At 32.1% G+C, this 19106-nt stretch overlaps 1 protein-coding gene across 3 annotated transcripts; it reads left to right on the forward strand.

Annotated features, from left to right (window-relative positions):
- The first annotated feature begins 2502 nt into the window (after positions 1-2502).
- On the forward strand, positions 2503-18825 carry LOC149904109 (methanethiol oxidase). Of its 3 annotated transcripts, none has more exons than XM_090108083.1 (11): positions 2503-3240; positions 10784-10935; positions 13086-13271; positions 14994-15153; positions 15408-15519; positions 15674-15871; positions 15958-16055; positions 16142-16326; positions 16897-17046; positions 18142-18260; positions 18638-18825. In XM_090108083.1, the coding sequence occupies exons 3-11, from the start codon at positions 13188-13190 to the stop codon at positions 18684-18686; spliced, it is 1155 nt and encodes a 384-aa protein (XP_089964209.1). In that variant the 5' UTR covers positions 2503-3240; positions 10784-10935; positions 13086-13187; the 3' UTR covers positions 18687-18825. The 3 variants fall into 3 exon arrangements, with proteins under 3 accessions (XP_089964209.1, XP_089964207.1, XP_089964208.1); XM_090108081.1 differs by lacking the exon at positions 2503-3240 and adding an exon at positions 3292-3359; XM_090108082.1 differs by lacking the exon at positions 2503-3240 and adding an exon at positions 3925-4003.
- The last annotated feature ends 281 nt before the right edge of the window (positions 18826-19106 follow it).

Raw genomic sequence — 19106 nt, forward strand, 5'->3', positions numbered from 1 at the left:
TGTTTTGTTCGTCTTCAATATTAGAATTACAAAAAGACAAATATGGAAGTTAATCTGAATATAATATGTTTATTAAAACAAATGTTTTAGGAAATGACGTGCTTTTGCACGTGTCGTGGAAACTTAACTACGAGTGTCTTAAATTCGCATTCGCTAATTAATTAAAATTCAATCGACTTCAGTATTTTAATATCTTATTAGCTCCATTCCAAATTTAAGCAAATCAATGCGTGCGCTGCTTATAATACAGATTCAAATATTTTTAACCGACTTCAAAAAAGGAGGAGGTTCTCAATTCGACCATATATATTTTTTAAAACACCCTATCAATCAAATGCATCTGCCAAACAGCGTATATCAACCCTGTATTGTTTTGACGCACACAAGCAAACACATCCATCAGCAATTCAGCACAGCATACATCGGTAAAAGTGTTAGCACGGCAATCCAATAGTAATGTCAGTATTTGGGATATCTCCCGTGCGGCAGATGTGTTGCCAGCGTAACTGTAAATATTCTTGAAATCGAATATTCATAACATGTTAACGGCGTTGGTTAAATGCAACCGAATTTTAGTATACGCTGGTATAAAAGTACTGAACCTGCCATTCTCACATCTCTATGTTGAACTAAACAGTTTTTATAGGTATGCCAATGTGTAAAAAAATATTTTGTAAATCAGAAGCAACTTAAGAATTTAATATGATTATTTATCATTCATCGTTAGGTATACATATTCAAATTAGTACAAAGATTAACAATACAACGAATAATACTAATAACCCTATAGAAGATCGATTTTACATTTTAGTCGGTATTCAATACGTAGGAAGTAGTATAGGTAAACCAGAATCTGATGGCAATTAGGGAAATCAAAATTTTGAGTGTGCAACCCTAGGGAAAATGGACTGAACGATCTTGATACTGCTTATTTTTTATTTTGTCCTCAATATCATTACTCACATTACATAAGTGGACAATACTGTACTTAATAATGAGATATCCACTTAATGTTATGTAGGTACATACTTACATGTATAATATACAATTATACAAATTACTTTTATACAGGTATAAATACATATTATTATTTACACATACCTATATTTGTATATTCATTACCAGTATGCCATGTGAAAATATCGATATAATGATAATGTAGATCAAAACTGCTTATAATTTTTTATAAAATAAAATAAAAATAAAATTAAATTATGTTTATTTTCGTAAGTATTAACAGACACACATTATAAAATTGACTTGGACAGCTTGGACTTGACGAATAGCCGTATTGGAAACTCCTGTAATAAGTTTTCATAAAATTATATTCTAATCAACAAACAATATTATATTATGTAGTTACCTACATATAATATTTTTTAATTTATAGTATCAAAACGGGTAAGTCCAATTTACCAATAAAATCTTCAAAATTGAAAATTGTGATATTTTTGACCCTTCTTCATAGAATGTTTTTCTATAAACATTATAAACAACACCTCTTGCTTGTGATCGCAGCGGCTTTTTAGACATTTTCGAAGATTTTTTAGACAAAATCCTAAAAATTATTCATCAACTGCAAAAAAGACAAATAATTTGACATCCAATTTGATAGTTGTCAAATAAGTTGCCACATAAAAATCTTATATTTTTTAAATATAAATATGCCATCAGATTCTGGTAGACCGGATACAAATTATATAAAAATATTTTACACTTATTTTAAAGTTTCTGAAGATTATCTATTCAAGCACATGCAGTAGGGACAAGTTATTTTCATCTGTAAGATATTCTCACATCAGTAGTTGTCCAATGTTGAACAAATGTAAGGATTATACTTTATATATTTTATTCATTGAAAACACACACATAAAAACCATTATTTACTACATTGTTATAAAATATCTTCATAGTGAAAGGTAGATTATAATGTTACGGCCCGCTTATTAAGAAATTCTATCCATAATATTTTACATAATAGAATAGATCATTATACCTTCATGTTCTGGGTTTATAAAGCTATAAGACAAACATTTGTTACTGAAACTAGTGAGACATTGTAGGTAGACGAGTTCATGCCCCTTCCTTTGTTACTTACGCACTTGCCAACGAGCTACGAAAGTTTCTTGAAAAGCGCATCTAAATAAATAACGAAGATTTTTAAATAATAATATTTGTCGATTATTTTCTATATATTAATCTACAAATTCTATAAAACTTTCAATTGATTTTCGATCAATATTAAATAATATCCACTGTACACAACATTTTTGTTCATTAGCCAATTGTGAGAAGAACATCGCATAGAGGCCTGATATGCTAGAATAAGTTAAAAATTACAACGTGTTTTAGACATTAACATGCCACATCCACCTTTCCTTAAATTTCGCGCATCTCAGTGGAAAAGTCATCGGGAAACTCGCAGGGCGCGTCGCACCGGCCGGCGTGTTTTCCCTCAACTCAGTACCGTTTTTGCTGACGACGCGAGAGGGCGCCTCATGCGTTCCGCCTCGCGAACACGTGACTTGTTGCTGACACGATCCATTTAACAAACAAACAAACATTTCATCACGTAATATGTAGTAAACAGCGCTGTCATGAATTTTATTTCGAAACCCCTCTACAACCACGCCAAACTTTTCATGCTCCTAAGTTTTGCATTCGTAATTGTCCTTGCCGGTATTTTGCTCCGTATCAAAACCGAACAATCGCGGATTATAAACGAAACTCAAGAGCCAGACTCCATTCAATACGAGTCCATGATAAATGCGACCGTCTCGGAACCGAGGAAAACGAGGAGAAAAGAATACCTGTACCGCCTTTTGACAAATACGACCCGTTCGCTCATACAAATGGAAATAAAAGCTAGGAGACTGGAGGAAAATATGCGTAGGATTAAGGAGAAGACTGCAGATTTATTGTGGAAAAATAAGGACAAAGCGCTGTGGCAAATTCTGTTTAAAAATATAAGCAGACAAATTTCTATACGTCACGAGTTTCATCAACATTCTAGTTTGCGGAGAATAATGCAAGATAATCATTCACACAGGCGCAAGTCTGCGCGTAGAAGTTTTATGTCGCGTAAGCGATGAATTGTGTTAGCTTTTAAATGTATAAAAAACTTTATATTTAATTAATATTAAAGGACGATACAAATTGTGACAATAAACTTTAGTTTGAAACAGTTAATCTTTCAAAGACTATGACGGCAAGTGAATACGCGATTTGCAGGCAAAGCACGTACGTAGCATATCTCTGTCTTATTTCAGTAGCTACAATTTTGCTGAAAAGTATCTTCGCCTTCACTGGTTTTAGCGAGGGAATGTTGCATCGAATGATGTCTTTGCTCACGTATCTGGGTAAGGCATAAAGACAATTTGTTTCGTATTGTCAAGTTGTACTCACGTTTAACTTATCATTTGAAAGGTACTACTTTTATTGCTTTCGATTATTGGAAAATTATTTTTATTGTTATTAACGTAGAACACAAATTTTGAGTAGAGTACCTAATAAACCTAATAAAAGTTTTGTTTATCGCAAAAGAACTACTGTATTAAAAATCTACCGGTTTTAAGGTGACATATATATAAGATTTATTTTTAAATTCCAGGCCACACGTCTTTATACACACGACATCAATTATTAAACAAAAATTAAAATGCTTACATACCTACATGCTTTATAAGCGTTGCGATCGCGATGTACAACATACAATTAACTTTATTTCCCATGATGAAATCACGACGTATTCATTAATGAAATTAAAATAACGCTATAGCGAATGTCTGGGACGTAAAATTTGAGTGTTTTGCACCTAATTACTCAGGCATTAACATATAAATGTATGTACTGTGAAAGAAAGAGACGGCTATAGAAAGATACGTTTACGAGCGTTTACCGTAATCTTTGAGCGTCGCGTATGTCAGTGATCATTCGACCGGTTATTTTATCTGTCAGTTATTTACTCGTGAGTGACAAAATATTGGATATAAAATGTCTTGCTGTAAGTAAACATTAAAAAGTATTAACTATTGTAATATTTAAGTCGTAGTTCTAAAGAGGTATGGAGATAATTCGTCTGCGCCGTTTTATATGGGTTAAAAATTGATTTTCTTGTTAGTAAACAATACGCTTCATCAGAGCTCAACCAGTTTTATCTATTATGCGGCCTTGATAAGGAGTTGAGATATTTTTAAAACAAATGCTATTTTGAAAAATAACTCTATTTTAACAGAAATAAAACTGAAATTTTGCTACCAAAATGTAGTATTTATTTAGTAAATTAGTACCTACGTTACTTCAGTCTTCAGTAAATAAGAACCGGTTTGTGCAACTTGGTCGTAAAGTTGTAAGCAATAAGGTTGATTTTGAAATACGAAAATATTTTGAATTCCTGTCCGGAGATAAACATAAATATCACTATAATCTTCTTATATATAAAAATGAATCGCAAAATGTGTTGGTAAGCGCATAACTCGAGAACGGCTGAACCGATTTCGATAATTCTTTTTTTATTATATTCCTTGAAGTACGAGGATGGTTCTTATGTAGAGAAAACGTAAACATGTACCACGGGCGAAGCCGGGGCGGACCGCTAGTTACCTATATATCTATGATAAAAGTTTTTAACTGTAGAATAATAACAAAAACATGTAGGTCCATTACCTATGTGTGAAGTGTGAACAGAATTTTAAGAAGTTGAATTATTTTATCGATATCTCAGCGTTTGTTTGACTTGTCACAAGACGAGTTGTATCGAATTATCAGTACTTTAAACCAATTTAAATAAACATATGATAACAATATGTTTGTTAAAAAAGATAATATATGTATACTTTGTGTGGGTCGCTATGTGTATTCAGTATAACTTTGCTTGCAGTTGCATTGCTTTCTTTCATTAAATTATTCAGAACAATATTTACTGCTACACCCCTTTTATTATTTCTTAAGTGAAGACATTAAAAGTCTTTTATAAATATTATGTAAATTGGTTGTAATAAATATGTGTGTATTTGCAATCATTTATAAATAAATATAAATGCTGAAAGCCTTCAAAACATATAGATATTTCGTTCCGACCATATTCATTAAAAACCTAAGAAAACAGTACCAAAGAAATCTTTGTTGACATTCTTTCTCAATAGGTTTTTTCAGAGGCGGTAACCTACTTGTAAAGCTATCAGGAACTTCTATCAAAGATGTAAAGACGCTTTTTTATACGGCTACCTGATGGGCTCGTAGTAAAAGATGACCCAAGCTTGTCGATTGAAAAGAAATATCTTTGGGGATAATTATATATGTACTTGCTTTTAATATGAATGAGGAATAGGGGAAATTTTATTTTGAGTTTAATTAAAAAAATGTGATTTATAATTTTTATAAAAACTAAAGGGTTGTTTTGTATTTACATAATGCAGTTATGATGAGGATAAATTAATTTAGTTCTTATTCCACTATTTTCGTATTTACAAACGGCAATATGAGTAATGGATTATATTATTAGTACCTATATTTTGCAGCAGTGCAGCTTCTTCTCTCATTATCAAATGGATGGTAAAAAAATCAAATCATTTATGCTACATGCATTCAGTTCATTACAGATAAAGCGGAACTGAATTATTTTTAGAAGATAAAACATACATAAGTGATATAAAGCACCAAGTATTCATATTGTTTTTTTTATTTCTTCTAAAAAAACATGCAACAAACGAAATAAAAAATACAAAAAACAGTGTCACAGCCAAAATTTTAATTGTATGTGTGTAGTATATAATAGCGCTATTATGAGTGGAATAAAAGTAGACCATTAAACTGAAGTATTCTTATAAAATAAATGTATCAACATACAATAACCTTCATTTATTTGAATACTCAAATTGAATACAGTATTCATAAATATTTAAATAATTTTATATTCGTGTACACCTCATTAACCATAATTGAGCACATATTTGCTTTTATTAGTAACACGGCGAAATTTCATGTGCCATTCATTAACTGATGATTCATTCATTTTATACAATCAAATCTATTTCTTTTTTAATTTTGTTTATGCTAGGAAAAGTATAGAAAACTGGTATGATATATTTTAAAAACACTTTTTAACAATCAGGTTACATTTTGAAAACATTAATTAATTATGAAAAAGGGGGAGAATGAATGTTTTTTTAATATGTTTTATATACTTAACGAAACTTTACAACTGTTTCATCAAAACAGAATAGAAAACCTTTAAATAAAACAAAATGTAAAATAATTATGTCCGCCCCGGCTTCGCCCGTGGACCGTGGTACCTACCTACATGATTACGTTTTTTTTCATAAGAACCATCCTCGTACTTCAAAGAATAGATTCCGTAGCGCACGCGATGACAGAATTTTTATTAAGGAATTTTTTACACCTTGGGTTACATTATTGAATTTTTGGTAATGATCTCTAATTTTTTTGAAAATGCATATAGCCTATGTTGCTCAGTGAAGATGCAGCTTTCTAATGGTGAAAGAATATTTTAAATCGGTCCAGTAGTTTACGCGTGAAAACCATACATACATACATACATAATTACAAACCTTTCCTCTTTATAATATTAGTATAGAAGTATAGATTTTCTATCGTAACGAATCCATTGAGATAATATTAATATGGAGTCGATACCGCCTACACCACTTATGTTCCACTCAACATACGTCATGTGGCGTAACTGCACTCAGTCGCTTGCTCGCTCATTGGCGCGAACGTCACGCTCATTTTTTATTTGTTTTAAAGTGAAACGCATCAAATATGCCTACGTGTGTGTTACGATATTGCACAAATAATACAAATAATACGGAAAAGTGCAAAGGAATAACTTTTCAATCAGTAAGTAACTAACTAGATAATAATTTTTAAAACTTAGTTAGAATAAAATTTTTGGCGGGCGACATTTTGCGTCATTTGTCATAGATTAAAAATTTAAGATATGACATTGGGCATGAAATAAGTGTTGTTAGTAATATTTGCTGGCGTATATTTTTATAGTATAAAATAATAATTTTACATATTTAGAAAATCATAGACTGGTTGTTAATTGAAAAAAGGTGAAATCATGAAATATGAAAATCAATTACTTAATCACCATTTTTTTTTTTTGTTAATTGATTTTAATCAATTTTAATTGATATTGTATAAGCTACTGACTTGAACGTATAATTGAATTATTATTTATTTATCTGCACTAATATTATAAAGAGGAAAACTTTGTTTGTTTGTTTGATTGTAATAAATAGGCTCATAAACTATTGGACCGATTTTGATGAAATTTGTCACAGACAATCTTTAGACCCTGAGAAAAAACATAGGCTACTTTTTATTGCGAAATATGTACCACGGGCGAAGCCGGGGCGGACCGCTAGTTCAGAGATTAATATTTTTTCTATTCAAGGTTTCCAAGTCTGGGTCGTGAAGAAAGGGAAAAATGGGTAAAATTTGTCCAAAACAACCGCAGTGAAGAAACCTGGTTACCATCCGATAGAACTAGCGTCTGTTCATTGCATTTTCGCGATGAGGATAAATATACCACAAAAGCGGGAAGGCGTATTCTAAAGAAGTCTGCTGTTCCTTGTATTGATGTTAGTAATAATAATAAAATTTTACGGATTTGTATAACAAATAAAATATTATTTTAGCCATCACTAACATTATTATTATTATATTTATTTTAGCCGAAGGTGTGCTACAATAGTACTGGAACAATACAAGCAATTTCTGAGCCGGGAACATGTTCTGAGGATGATGAACTAAATATAAATAAACACAATTTTTACACGGCTTTTATTTTTTTTCTAAAAAAGGCTCAATTTGTAAGGAATGAAACTTCCCATAGCCCATATTGAACCTCCTCATCCTATATTATATGCCAGATATTGTTAGCCCCGCGTAGTAAAGTCAGTTTATATCTAAAATAAATATTAAGTAAGTACAAAGAAAATTTCAAGTCAACGTGCATGTAAGGAGTGGCACCCAAAAAAATAAACAGAAAGAAACAAAGTGTCGCCTCTATAGCGGTGAGTCAGTGACATCGCATAATCTATGACTGTCTAGCCGTCATTCGCGCGCCCCGCCATCTTGGCGCACAGATTTTGTTCGTGGTGTCTGCTCCATTATTAATATTATCTCAATGAACGAATCACGTTCTTACGATAACGCAAAAGATGAAATTAATTTACCTTGTATGACGTACCTACTTGCCTATAACCAATTCTAACAATATTCAAATTTTGTATTTATGCAACAACTCTCTAATTTATTATGTGGATAAAGAAATGGTTATAAAAACCTCAAGGATCATGTTTTTCAAGATAAGAAAGCTTTCCAGATATAATAAACCAATAACGATCGTGATGTTTTATATTGTAATTTGTTAAGACCCTTTTATCCTATATTTTTTACAACTTAACGTTATAGTTATAACCTACTTTTAGAAGACAATATTTTTAGAAAATCTTCCAGTATGTCGTCAAGAGAGTCGTAAAATGTGGGATAAGACAGACGGTCTGATTTTAGGTTTTAGTGTGATATTATCTAATAAATAATAGAGATTAAACAAAACTGTGCATCGTACAAAATCAACACATGTCTATGAGAACTATACATATTAAACGACCTTCGCAAAATCATTAATTAATGTCCGTAAAACGCAAACTCATATGGACATTCATAATTTAAAGGCGCGTGATTGTGGCCGTAACAAAATTACGATGCGTGTTAAGTTATGGATGCATATTCGTATGATAAACAAACAATAGCCGACTGATGAGATTACACAACACAAAGGAGTAATTTATATGCAGGCATTACCTGACGCGATTACAGAAGCGAGGGACGCTCCCTCCATGTTAGTAATTGAATAATTTTAGCTCTCGCTCTGTTTATTTTTAGTTTGATAACCTCAAAATTAATTAGTTTTGTATTTTTGGTGCAAATTTTAATAATGTTTAAAAGGTGATAGCTTTACTTTCTCTTTTGCACGCCTCATAAGCGAAGCGTTGAGGTGGGTACTACTGTCACTTCGCGCAAAAAATCTGATTTTTCAAACTTAAAATGTCTTTATGTATCATACATTGCACTTGTAAGATAATACATACACACACATATTAAGAAAAAACACTATTTTTAACGTTCATGATATTTTTGATGTCATTTTTGTTATTTAAACTAGTTAAAAAACAGTTTAAAAAAGTTCTGTCTTGGACGTCCGTGTGTCTGTATGTGCGGATCCTTTTTCTTGTTAACACGATAGCGACCGAAATACTTTACTAATCGAGTCTTTTTTTTCTCTAACGCTTGAGTATGCTCAGGAATAGAACCCTTTCATTTTTCAGGGTCTGATTCGATGTGGTTTAATTGTTATTAAATAAACAAAAATAATAATTAATAAATATTTATTAAAAAAAATTATGAGGCGTGCACTTTTGGATTTTCCAAATTATTTAAATTTATCGGGTGTAAATTTTTGGCAAACCGAAATATCTTCATTAGGCGGACGGGTCTCCACAGAGAGAGCAGCCTCGCGAGGCAACTCGGTCAGGCACATGATTCGGCCGAGGAAAATGACATTTGTCATTTTCTTTGTAGAACCGACAATATGATGCCCCTACCGATACCGTACGTTACGTACGTTTAACGACAAATAAAATAAATAAGAAATGGCATTATATATTGTTGTATTATAATGGTTTATACCTTTATTGTGTCACGGGATAAGCGCATTTATTTTCAGATTTCGGTCGCCTGTCAGACATTGTTATTTGTTTTATTAGATATGTTCGAAGATTGAAGACAAGATCTCATAGTTCTCAGGTTGATGCCTATAAAGAAGTAACGTAGTATTCACGGAATCTGTTAGTTTGTATTAAATATCAAAATAATATTTCTGCTTAATAAATATTAAAGCAGCACACATCCTGCTTGACATATACTTTAAGAATTTAACATTTCAGTACTTTTCTACATTTACACTAAATGTATCAACAACATTTTTTAGACGACGTAATTGCATTATTATGTTTGCATCAAATTAGCGGGTAATTATGCCATTATCAAGTCGTGAATATTGAATACAGAGTGATTGAGTGCTAGATTAAAATAATAATCTCATTAATCATAAACCTATATAATTCATGGCTAGAATAAATCATGGGAGCCTTATTATTATATTACAGCTAAGGGAATGTGATTGAGTGGCGGATTCATTTATATTTCTGTTGAGTCCCGTATCAGCTTACTACCAAGCGCGTTTTTGACAGCACCCTAATTTTTCAAACATTCTTCAAGACAGAATTACTCCGCGTTACTTTTGAGAATGTATAAGTACCTTTAGATGTTATATTGATCATCAAATGACGTTTCATTTTCGGGCCAGGCTCAGTGTAGTAGGTATAAAACAAATCTCTAATTCCCGAACTTAAAAATAAATAAATAAAAAAGTTCAATTTAAAACCTACAATTTTGCATTATACGAAAAATAATAGTTATAAATTATAGTACATTGGAAATAGAAAATATGCACGGAGCACAGATAATATAGTACTATTAATAGCTACCTACTAGTACATGTAGTGTTCAACAATTAGTATCTAATTATGTATGGTTGATTGTGTGGTACAGCAGAAGTTCCAGTGCATTAATCTGGTACTTAACAATGTTTTACCTACAGCTATAAAGCAACAGTACCTTACCCAACATTAACTTCTCATATAATAATCACTTTGTCCTTAAAGCGTGTACATAAAAGATTATTCCACAGGCAAGGGTCCCGGGTACGCGACGCCATTAGATGCATTTCACAATGGCCCTAGAGAGGACCTTCTGTACGTGATCTGTGTGCAGCCAGATAAAACTAAACAAGACTACATATCTACTGTGGATGTGCACCCCGAATCTCCTACTTATTCACAGGTACATTTTGTTATTACAATTTTGTTAAGCAAAAGAAAAATTCGCTCGCAGTACTAAGTAAGTACATATTTCTTAATAATGCAGTGATGTTGTTTTAATGTTGGATGTTTAAAATGGATCAATACACAAGATGGGTTCTTATATTGTGTAAAATAAACTTATGTATAAAAACAGTAATTATTAATTTTGGGCCCAAGGTCAATTAACGAACAAAAACACTTAATTTTATGTCTAAAAAATCTGTATTCAGACAAATTACTAATAAAATATTTCATGAGATTATAGATTGAATTATTGATGGAGATTAGAATACCCACAATGAAGAGGGGAAAAGAAAAGCCGTATTATTTCAAAAGAGCTATTAGTTATTTGCAATCATATTCGGCACCCTCCTTAAACAGCTCACAAAACCTCGTTAACCGTATTGCAGTCCAAACAAAACAATATTGAATTTCGCAAATAGGAACTGCGAGGCGAGAGAGCACGTATTTTTTGCAATCGATATATTTGTAAGACTGAGATTGCATGTTCGAACTAAACCCCCTGTCCAAACGTCGATAGAATGAACCAATATTTGCAGTGAACTATTCGACCGAATGAAAACTCGACCGACTTGAACTTCATGCTTATCGGATTTTACTATTGCCAATGCTTTTTATTTACACGTAAAGCAACCGTATTTCCTGACTGTATTGTTACAATGTTCTCGGTCACTCAGTTGTAGCTAACATACGATTTATTGTATGACTCTTCGTAATATAATATTTAAAATACAGTAGCTTTGTACAACATGAGCAAAAATTGTTAATAATATGATGTTAATTGTTATTTCCAAGTATCACTCAATATTCATGTATTGTCATCATCTACTTAGAATCAGTGTAGTAGTTTCAAACTAATATAATACGAGTAATAATATTCAGATTTGTGATTTTATCGTGTGACATTTGGACGTTTTGGAAAGCCCATGTTTCTGGAGATGACATAGGTTCCTAACAATACTACCGAATTGCTAGTTGAATATAAATGAATACACTTACATTATCTTAAACCTGATAAAATAAAAATGGGTACCTTTTTTGTTTGAAAAGCTTTCGCATAAGCATAAAAAATTGTTTTACACAATTATACAAAGAAGACTACACAATCACTATTTGCATAGTAAACATATAATAATTATTCTACTGTTACATTGTTTATAAATCTCTAAAGTATATAATAAATAGAATTATATCCAACGCTCGCTCGGTATAGAACAGTGTTCTAGGGAGACAATAACAGCGAGTAATCCAGAAGGATTTCAGGATTTAACTCGGAAAAGTATCATTGTGTCGGACCAGCGCAGTACAGATCTAAATTAACAAGCGTAATGCAACACACCGATGTATCACAGTTTAAGTTATTTGTAAATGGTATTAGCTTTTATTTGTACATTTTATTCTAGAAGCTTCTGAGTGAAAATGTATGTTAAGCTCTTCGTGGTGTAGGAGAAAATTTATTAAGTATGTATAGTTGTATGTTTTGACTTTTTACAGAACATCTCTCATAATATTATTCAGAGTTACTTAGGCTCATTAATAGTTAGAATTGTTTGTAGAGTAATATGTGATTGTTTAAGTGTATGTATGTGCGTCTATTAAATACTCATTCTTACCGAATTAGTTATAAGTCATCTTATAATATTTATTAAAGTACCTAACTACTACTCCAAAGATTCAAGATTACTGAAGAAAATGAAGACACATATTATAACTTAATATATGAGAAAGGCAACACGCAATCTTTTGTTATGTGCGTCTTTGCGATTTTCATTGACATCGTGTGTCAAAAGGAATTGTTACGCATTAAATATCTTATGAGTATAATAAGAGCATATTTAAATTGTGTTGTAATTGTAAAACTGCATTTGAAACTAATAACAAATCTTCTTATATATAAAAATGAATCGCAAAATGTGTTGGTAAGCGCATAACTCGAGAACGGGTGGACCGATTTCGATAATTCTTTTTTTATTATATTCCTTGAAGTACCAGGATGGTTCTTATGTAGAGAAAACGTAAACATGTACCACGGGCGAAGCCGGGGCGGACCGCTAGTAAATAATAAAAAGTGACCTTAAAGAGAAAGACTAAACATAGATAAAATTACAGGTAATTCATCGTACATATACCGGTACGATAGAGGATGAGTTACATCACAGCGGCTGGAACGTCTGCTCAAGCTGCTTCGACAGGCCGGAGCTGAAGAGAGACATGCTTGTGTGTCCAAGCCTACATTCTAGTAACGTTTTTGTGCTTGATGTGGGGACTAATCCTAGAAAACCTGAGCTTCATAAGGTGAGCATTATCTATGACAATGTAATTTGGATATTTCTTATAGAGAATAGAAATGTATGTATTTATAATATTGAGTCAATTCCCAAAATAATAATTCAGTAAGTCCTTTTAATAAAACATAAAAATATGAAAAATCAGAGACTGTTGAAGTTGGTATAACAAATAAAATATTTTCTAAGCCCGTTATATTTACAGGTGAGAAAATGAAACGAACGGAAATGAAATACATATATCGAATCAATTGAATTGATACGATGTGTTTTCAATACAATATATTTTACTTTTTTTCTATGGCTATATGTGTTTTCAAAGAATATGCGTTCAATTAACATGAGGTTAAAGACCACGTAAAGTACATTTTTATAGTGCTGAAGCGTTTATACTGGTCTATAAAGTTTCTATTGCGGTCCCATACTTAAGAACTTGATATTCGTACAGTCGCGGACACAAGCGGAATCTTGTTTGCGAACTCATAAAACTGAATTTTCATGTCAATGAATCGAGGGAACTTTTGTAATTTCCACTTTTTACGGCGATTCCTAGTTCGCAACTTTCGCGGTGATGGCTTTTGACGTGACAGATTTTCGGGTAGTTAAAATATACTTGGATGTTTATATTTAATATACCTATCTACATTTTTAGTGGGAAGCAAATCTTAACACCAATTTCTGATACTGTAACATAACAATTAAGCTCTTCAAATTCTACATTTAAATGATACATGGTTAAGAAAGGTTTATTGTTGGTATTAAGTATTGAATATTAATGCATACCGTCATAATTTAAAGTCGTTAAAAGTTATTTGTTTATCTCTTGATTTATAAGATCATCCATTATTATTCCCATGTGTGTTAATTAGTGTATGGTCATTAGTGTCATTAGTCAATATAGCAAGTAATAACTCATCAAGAGCCTCCCGAATTAAATTGCGATTTAACACCAACAAGGATTACGATTCGATTACATTTATTACACGTAGCCAATAAAACAATTTACGTAAAATGTACGCAAAGCAATAATTGTTAATTGCCCGTCCCAATTAAGTCGTTCATCAACTAGAGCGCAATAATTATTCAGTGGCACATAGTTCACAAGTGAAATTACGGCTACCTAGAACTCATCTAGGATCCATCTACAAACTTGGAACATTTTGGTCTATGTCAAACTAGTTATTTGGGCGAGAACTGAGCATACATTGCGTCCTATTTAACCTTTTATTGCCCTTTACAGAATACGAGATCAGGGCATTATTCGTGTAATAAAAAGTATAGCTTTTAGGTTATCGACTCTTTTTATAGAGGTCTTGAACAGTAGGTATACGTATATTAATCATTATACAATCTGAATCAAAACATCCTAGGGGAAAAGTATTTCATAGGACCAAAATCAACATTATAATACAACTTTAATATTGTATAGATAATATTTGCTTCAAGTAATATAACACAAAGTTAATTTGATACTACGTAAGATCATAAGATCTATTTTTACAGGTTTCTCACGAACTCCCCTAAGCAAAATAACAAACTAAAACTTGTAACGTACCTCCCGTAAGTTTAGTATCTGTGCAAGCCGAAGTTCGGAAGTATTACCTAATCGAAGGTTAGCATTAAAGCAATTTCATCGTACCGTAACATGTTGAACGAACTTTGTCGAGAGCGTCTTATCGCCTCCCAATATCTTTTTCATAGTGTGTTCATGCTCCGAAAATCTCATTACCAGGTAATCGATGGCTCTGAAATGAGGTCGTTCAACTGCAGTTTCCCGCACTCGGTACACTGCCTAGCGACCGGCGAAGTCATGATTTCGACTATGGGCGATAGGGATGAAAATGGGAAAGGTGATTTTGTGCTCATTGATTCGAAGACGTTGAAAGTGACAGGTACAGGCATACTTTGAATGTTTGAGATGGTGTCATTAATGCTCATTTATGCGTGATTGCTTTAATTAAATTTACGGACTAGAATTAAATCAGAAAATTAAATCAATTTTATAAATGTTACATGAAATTTGGGTTAAATGTTAAATATAATTAATAATTATATAAAAGATATGGTCAATATTGTTATATTATTTAATCGTTTTTCTTTAAATTTTGCTTACATAAAGCATATCGTGAACTTATGTCATTTTTAGGTTCTTGGGCCAAAGGAGAAAAGAAAGCGAAATTCGGATATGACTTTTGGTATCAACCGTACCACGATGTTATGATAGCCACCGAGTGGGGATCACCAAAACATTTCAAATCGTACGATTTTTCTCTTAATATTATAAATTCAAACAGCAGCTTTTTCATTAACTTATTCATATTAAAGTCACGAAAAGTCCAATATGACATTAAAATGTTAGACGTTTATTCGCAATCTTGATTTTTGAAAAACCAAAACCATTTATTTCTCCAGAGGATTCCATCCAGATGACCTGTCTAACCCGGAGAGATATGGGACATGCTTGAATTTTTACAAATGGTCGACGCACGAGTTAATACAAGTCATAGATTTAGGAATAGAAGGGTGTGCACCCCTTGAGACTAGATTTCTCCATAATCCTAAAGCCGCCGAGGGATTTGTGGGGTGCGCGGTACAGGGGAATGTGTACAGGTAAGAAATATGGCTCGGATATAATTAAGTACCTTATTTTATCCCCGGATACATAGAACAGTCGTTGCTTTGAATTAATATTTCAGATTCTACAAAAATGATACCGGATTATGGAGTGCTGAAAAAGTTATCGATGTTCCACCAAAAATTGTTTTGCGAGATGGTGTCGAAAGTAAGATTAATGGTAAGATGAACAATAATTTAGAACATGAAATTTATTGTGCTGCGGTAAATTTTGAGGAACTTATAGTCTTGTGTTGTTTCTTTTAGCTTTGATAGGTGATATTCTTCTTTCCCTGGACGATAAATATCTTTATTTATCATGCTGGTTGCACGGTGATGTGAGACAGTACGACGTATCTGATACAAAGAACCCAAAATTAACTGGCCAAGTATTCCTTGGCGGCCAAATAGCAAACCACAATTTGAAGGTCGTCGATGATAAAGAGTTGAAGGTATTTTCTCATTTTCATTTCGAATGACGCTTCAAATTAATGTTTCATGACTTCACACAATTACCTTTTCGCTGTGTCATTCCTTTCATTTCAGTTTACCCTTTGTTCGTTAAATTACTTTCAACGGCTTTACGCAATCCAATATTTTGTTTCGCAGTTTTTACGATTATTTGTTTTGTTCGAGCGATTAACTTAGTATTGCAGGCATTGGTTATTAATGTTCTTTTTTGTATTGTGGGTATTGGAATAAAAATGTTGCTGTGTTGGTAATGTTTTAGAAAATTTATTGTGTTTATAGTAGGTACTTTTACAAACATTTAAATGTATGTTTTTGGAAGATTCATAATTCAATTTTTGTTATTATTATTTAATGTCATCTGTATAGGCTGTTTATAAGTTATTTTTATTTAACTATAACCAAGGCCTATAGACAGTAACTTTTACATAAACCATTCAAAAACAAAACAATCGCTATTACAAAGCTGTTTCAAAATTAGAAAAGCCCTCCATAACGTTTGATTGATTCCCTTAAACTTGTACCATTTGAAACATTGAATATTTCATATCTAGGAGCCGTCAAAGCCTGTCACAATAAAGGGTAAAAGGCTTTATGGCAGCCCTCAAATGTTACAACTATCTCTGGATGGAAAGCGCTTGTACGTCTCTTCGTCGCTTTATTCTCCGTGGGACAAACAATTCTACCCTCAAATGGTTAAAGAGGTATGTTATGATAATAATATACTCACATGAGTATATTATTATCGCACACGCACACGCGTGTGAGGCTTTATTGTACAGGCATGAAAATTACATAACTGAGCCTCTTATGTAAGGTAAGTGTATGTTTGATAAAAGACGTAACCAAATTATTGAATGATGTCTTGTTTTTGATTTTAAGAATTTTTTTTTAATTTTAAGTAATTATGTTTATTTTTTTTGGTAGCTGATCATTTTGTATTCTTATTAATTACTAACCGTTTTCAGATTTCAGAAGTTAAATAATTTCACCTTTAATATTATAAATTGTTACCTTGACCTCTTATAATTAATTAATATTTAGTCACAAATTGACGGCAATTAATTAAATTCTGTAACGCGCTTATAAAAGGGTTTAGGTACAGATTGAAAATACGGTTACAAATTTAATATTTATGTAGTTATACAACAGCCTAGTAAATAGTAGTAGAGGATGTGTACACTTAAAAACTATGTAAGAGAATATGGGGTCACAGAAACGTAGAATTCCGGCGCTTTATTAAACATTACACGGCTCCACATGTGAAGGTCCAAGACAAAGTATTTTATTTGTAGGTTATATACCAGCAGTTTAGTCCCAAGCGGGCCGCAATACGGATGCCTTATATTTAATATCGGACTAACTCCAGTTTTATGCTGTATCCTTTGTAGGAATTACAATATTGTATTTTCGTTTTACCTATTCTTTGTACGTCGTATGTTTTAGTTGTTCCTTTCTTCTTGTATAATATGACATGAATATGACGGTTTGTTGCGATTTTAATTCATAGTTGGCAAATGTTACTGTCTCTAATCTATATTTGCGTCAGATTTTGCACACGATTAAGCAATATTTTATTGAGACTATAATCTATGTTTAAATATATCAATATCATGATCGTAATGCCAGGCAATATGACCTTATATGTAGAGATTTTAATGGATATAAATAGAAAATTGAATATGGTAGGAACTTAGGAAGCTCGAATTAATTAACTTCCTGAAGGCGATAGTATAATGAAAATTGATTAATTAATGTTAGATACACACTGGGATAACGATTTTCTTTCTCTTGACCAGGGCGGGTGGATTGTGAAGATGAATATTGACAGGGAGAATGGAGGAATGAAGTTGGATGAAGACTTTCTTGTTCATTTTGGGAACGAACCTAATGGTCCTGTATTGCCACATGAAATAAGGTATAATATTGCTTAAATCTGCGCTGATAAATTCAATTTCAATAATGTCTGTTCCTTTACAACAGTTCATGAATTTTTGTTCAGACATTATTGTAACATTTTAAAAATTAAAGATGTTTATTGCTTCTCATATCACATTACATTGGATTACACAGTACATTACAGTTGGTTATAGTGCTTACAAGACAGCAAAAGGCTGCGTCTCAGTTATTGCTGTCCAAAACAGCGCTGTTTTTCAGACGCCCCTCATAATAGAATACAATATAGAGTATATTTTGAAATAATGGTCACAATTAAGCACACGCTTATGTCAAAATAATATTTTAAGAATGGTTCCATTATTTTCTCATATAAATAAAATTATTCTTTTATTGCAGATATCCTGGCGGTGACTGCACCTCCGACATATGGCTTGCAAAAGACTAGATACGAGAACGCGTGCCAATATTATTTTTATATAAAACCATATAAATTTTCATACAATGTAATCCAATCATGTAACCTAATACAATAATATCGTTTTGTATAAAGTTTGAAAGCCAAATACAAGTGTAATATTCCGTGATTTATTTTCGTATTTCCTGTCAGCGGATCCCAAATGAAACATTCATTTTGCCGATGTACAACTTTGTTTTTCGTGTAAAACTTGTTTTATGATACTGGACGTTCGCTTCAACAAATAAGGAAACAATTTTGTAACGTTTTGTCTTTTTTCTAGGAAGTTTAGTTTAGGTTTTTTAGAAATCGGATATGTTATAAAGTACCAGTTGAAAACAAATACGGGTAGACTGTAATAGGTGCTGTAGACTTAACTGCAAAATAATAACGTTCTAATTAAACAACATG

The sequence above is a fragment of the Colias eurytheme genome, chromosome 12 (genome assembly GCF_061535395.1).
Source record: "Colias eurytheme isolate Ceu_HAF_F1 chromosome 12, ilColEury1 Martin Lab GWU primary, whole genome shotgun sequence".
In the NCBI taxonomy this organism is placed as follows: Eukaryota; Metazoa; Arthropoda; class Insecta; order Lepidoptera; family Pieridae; genus Colias; species Colias eurytheme.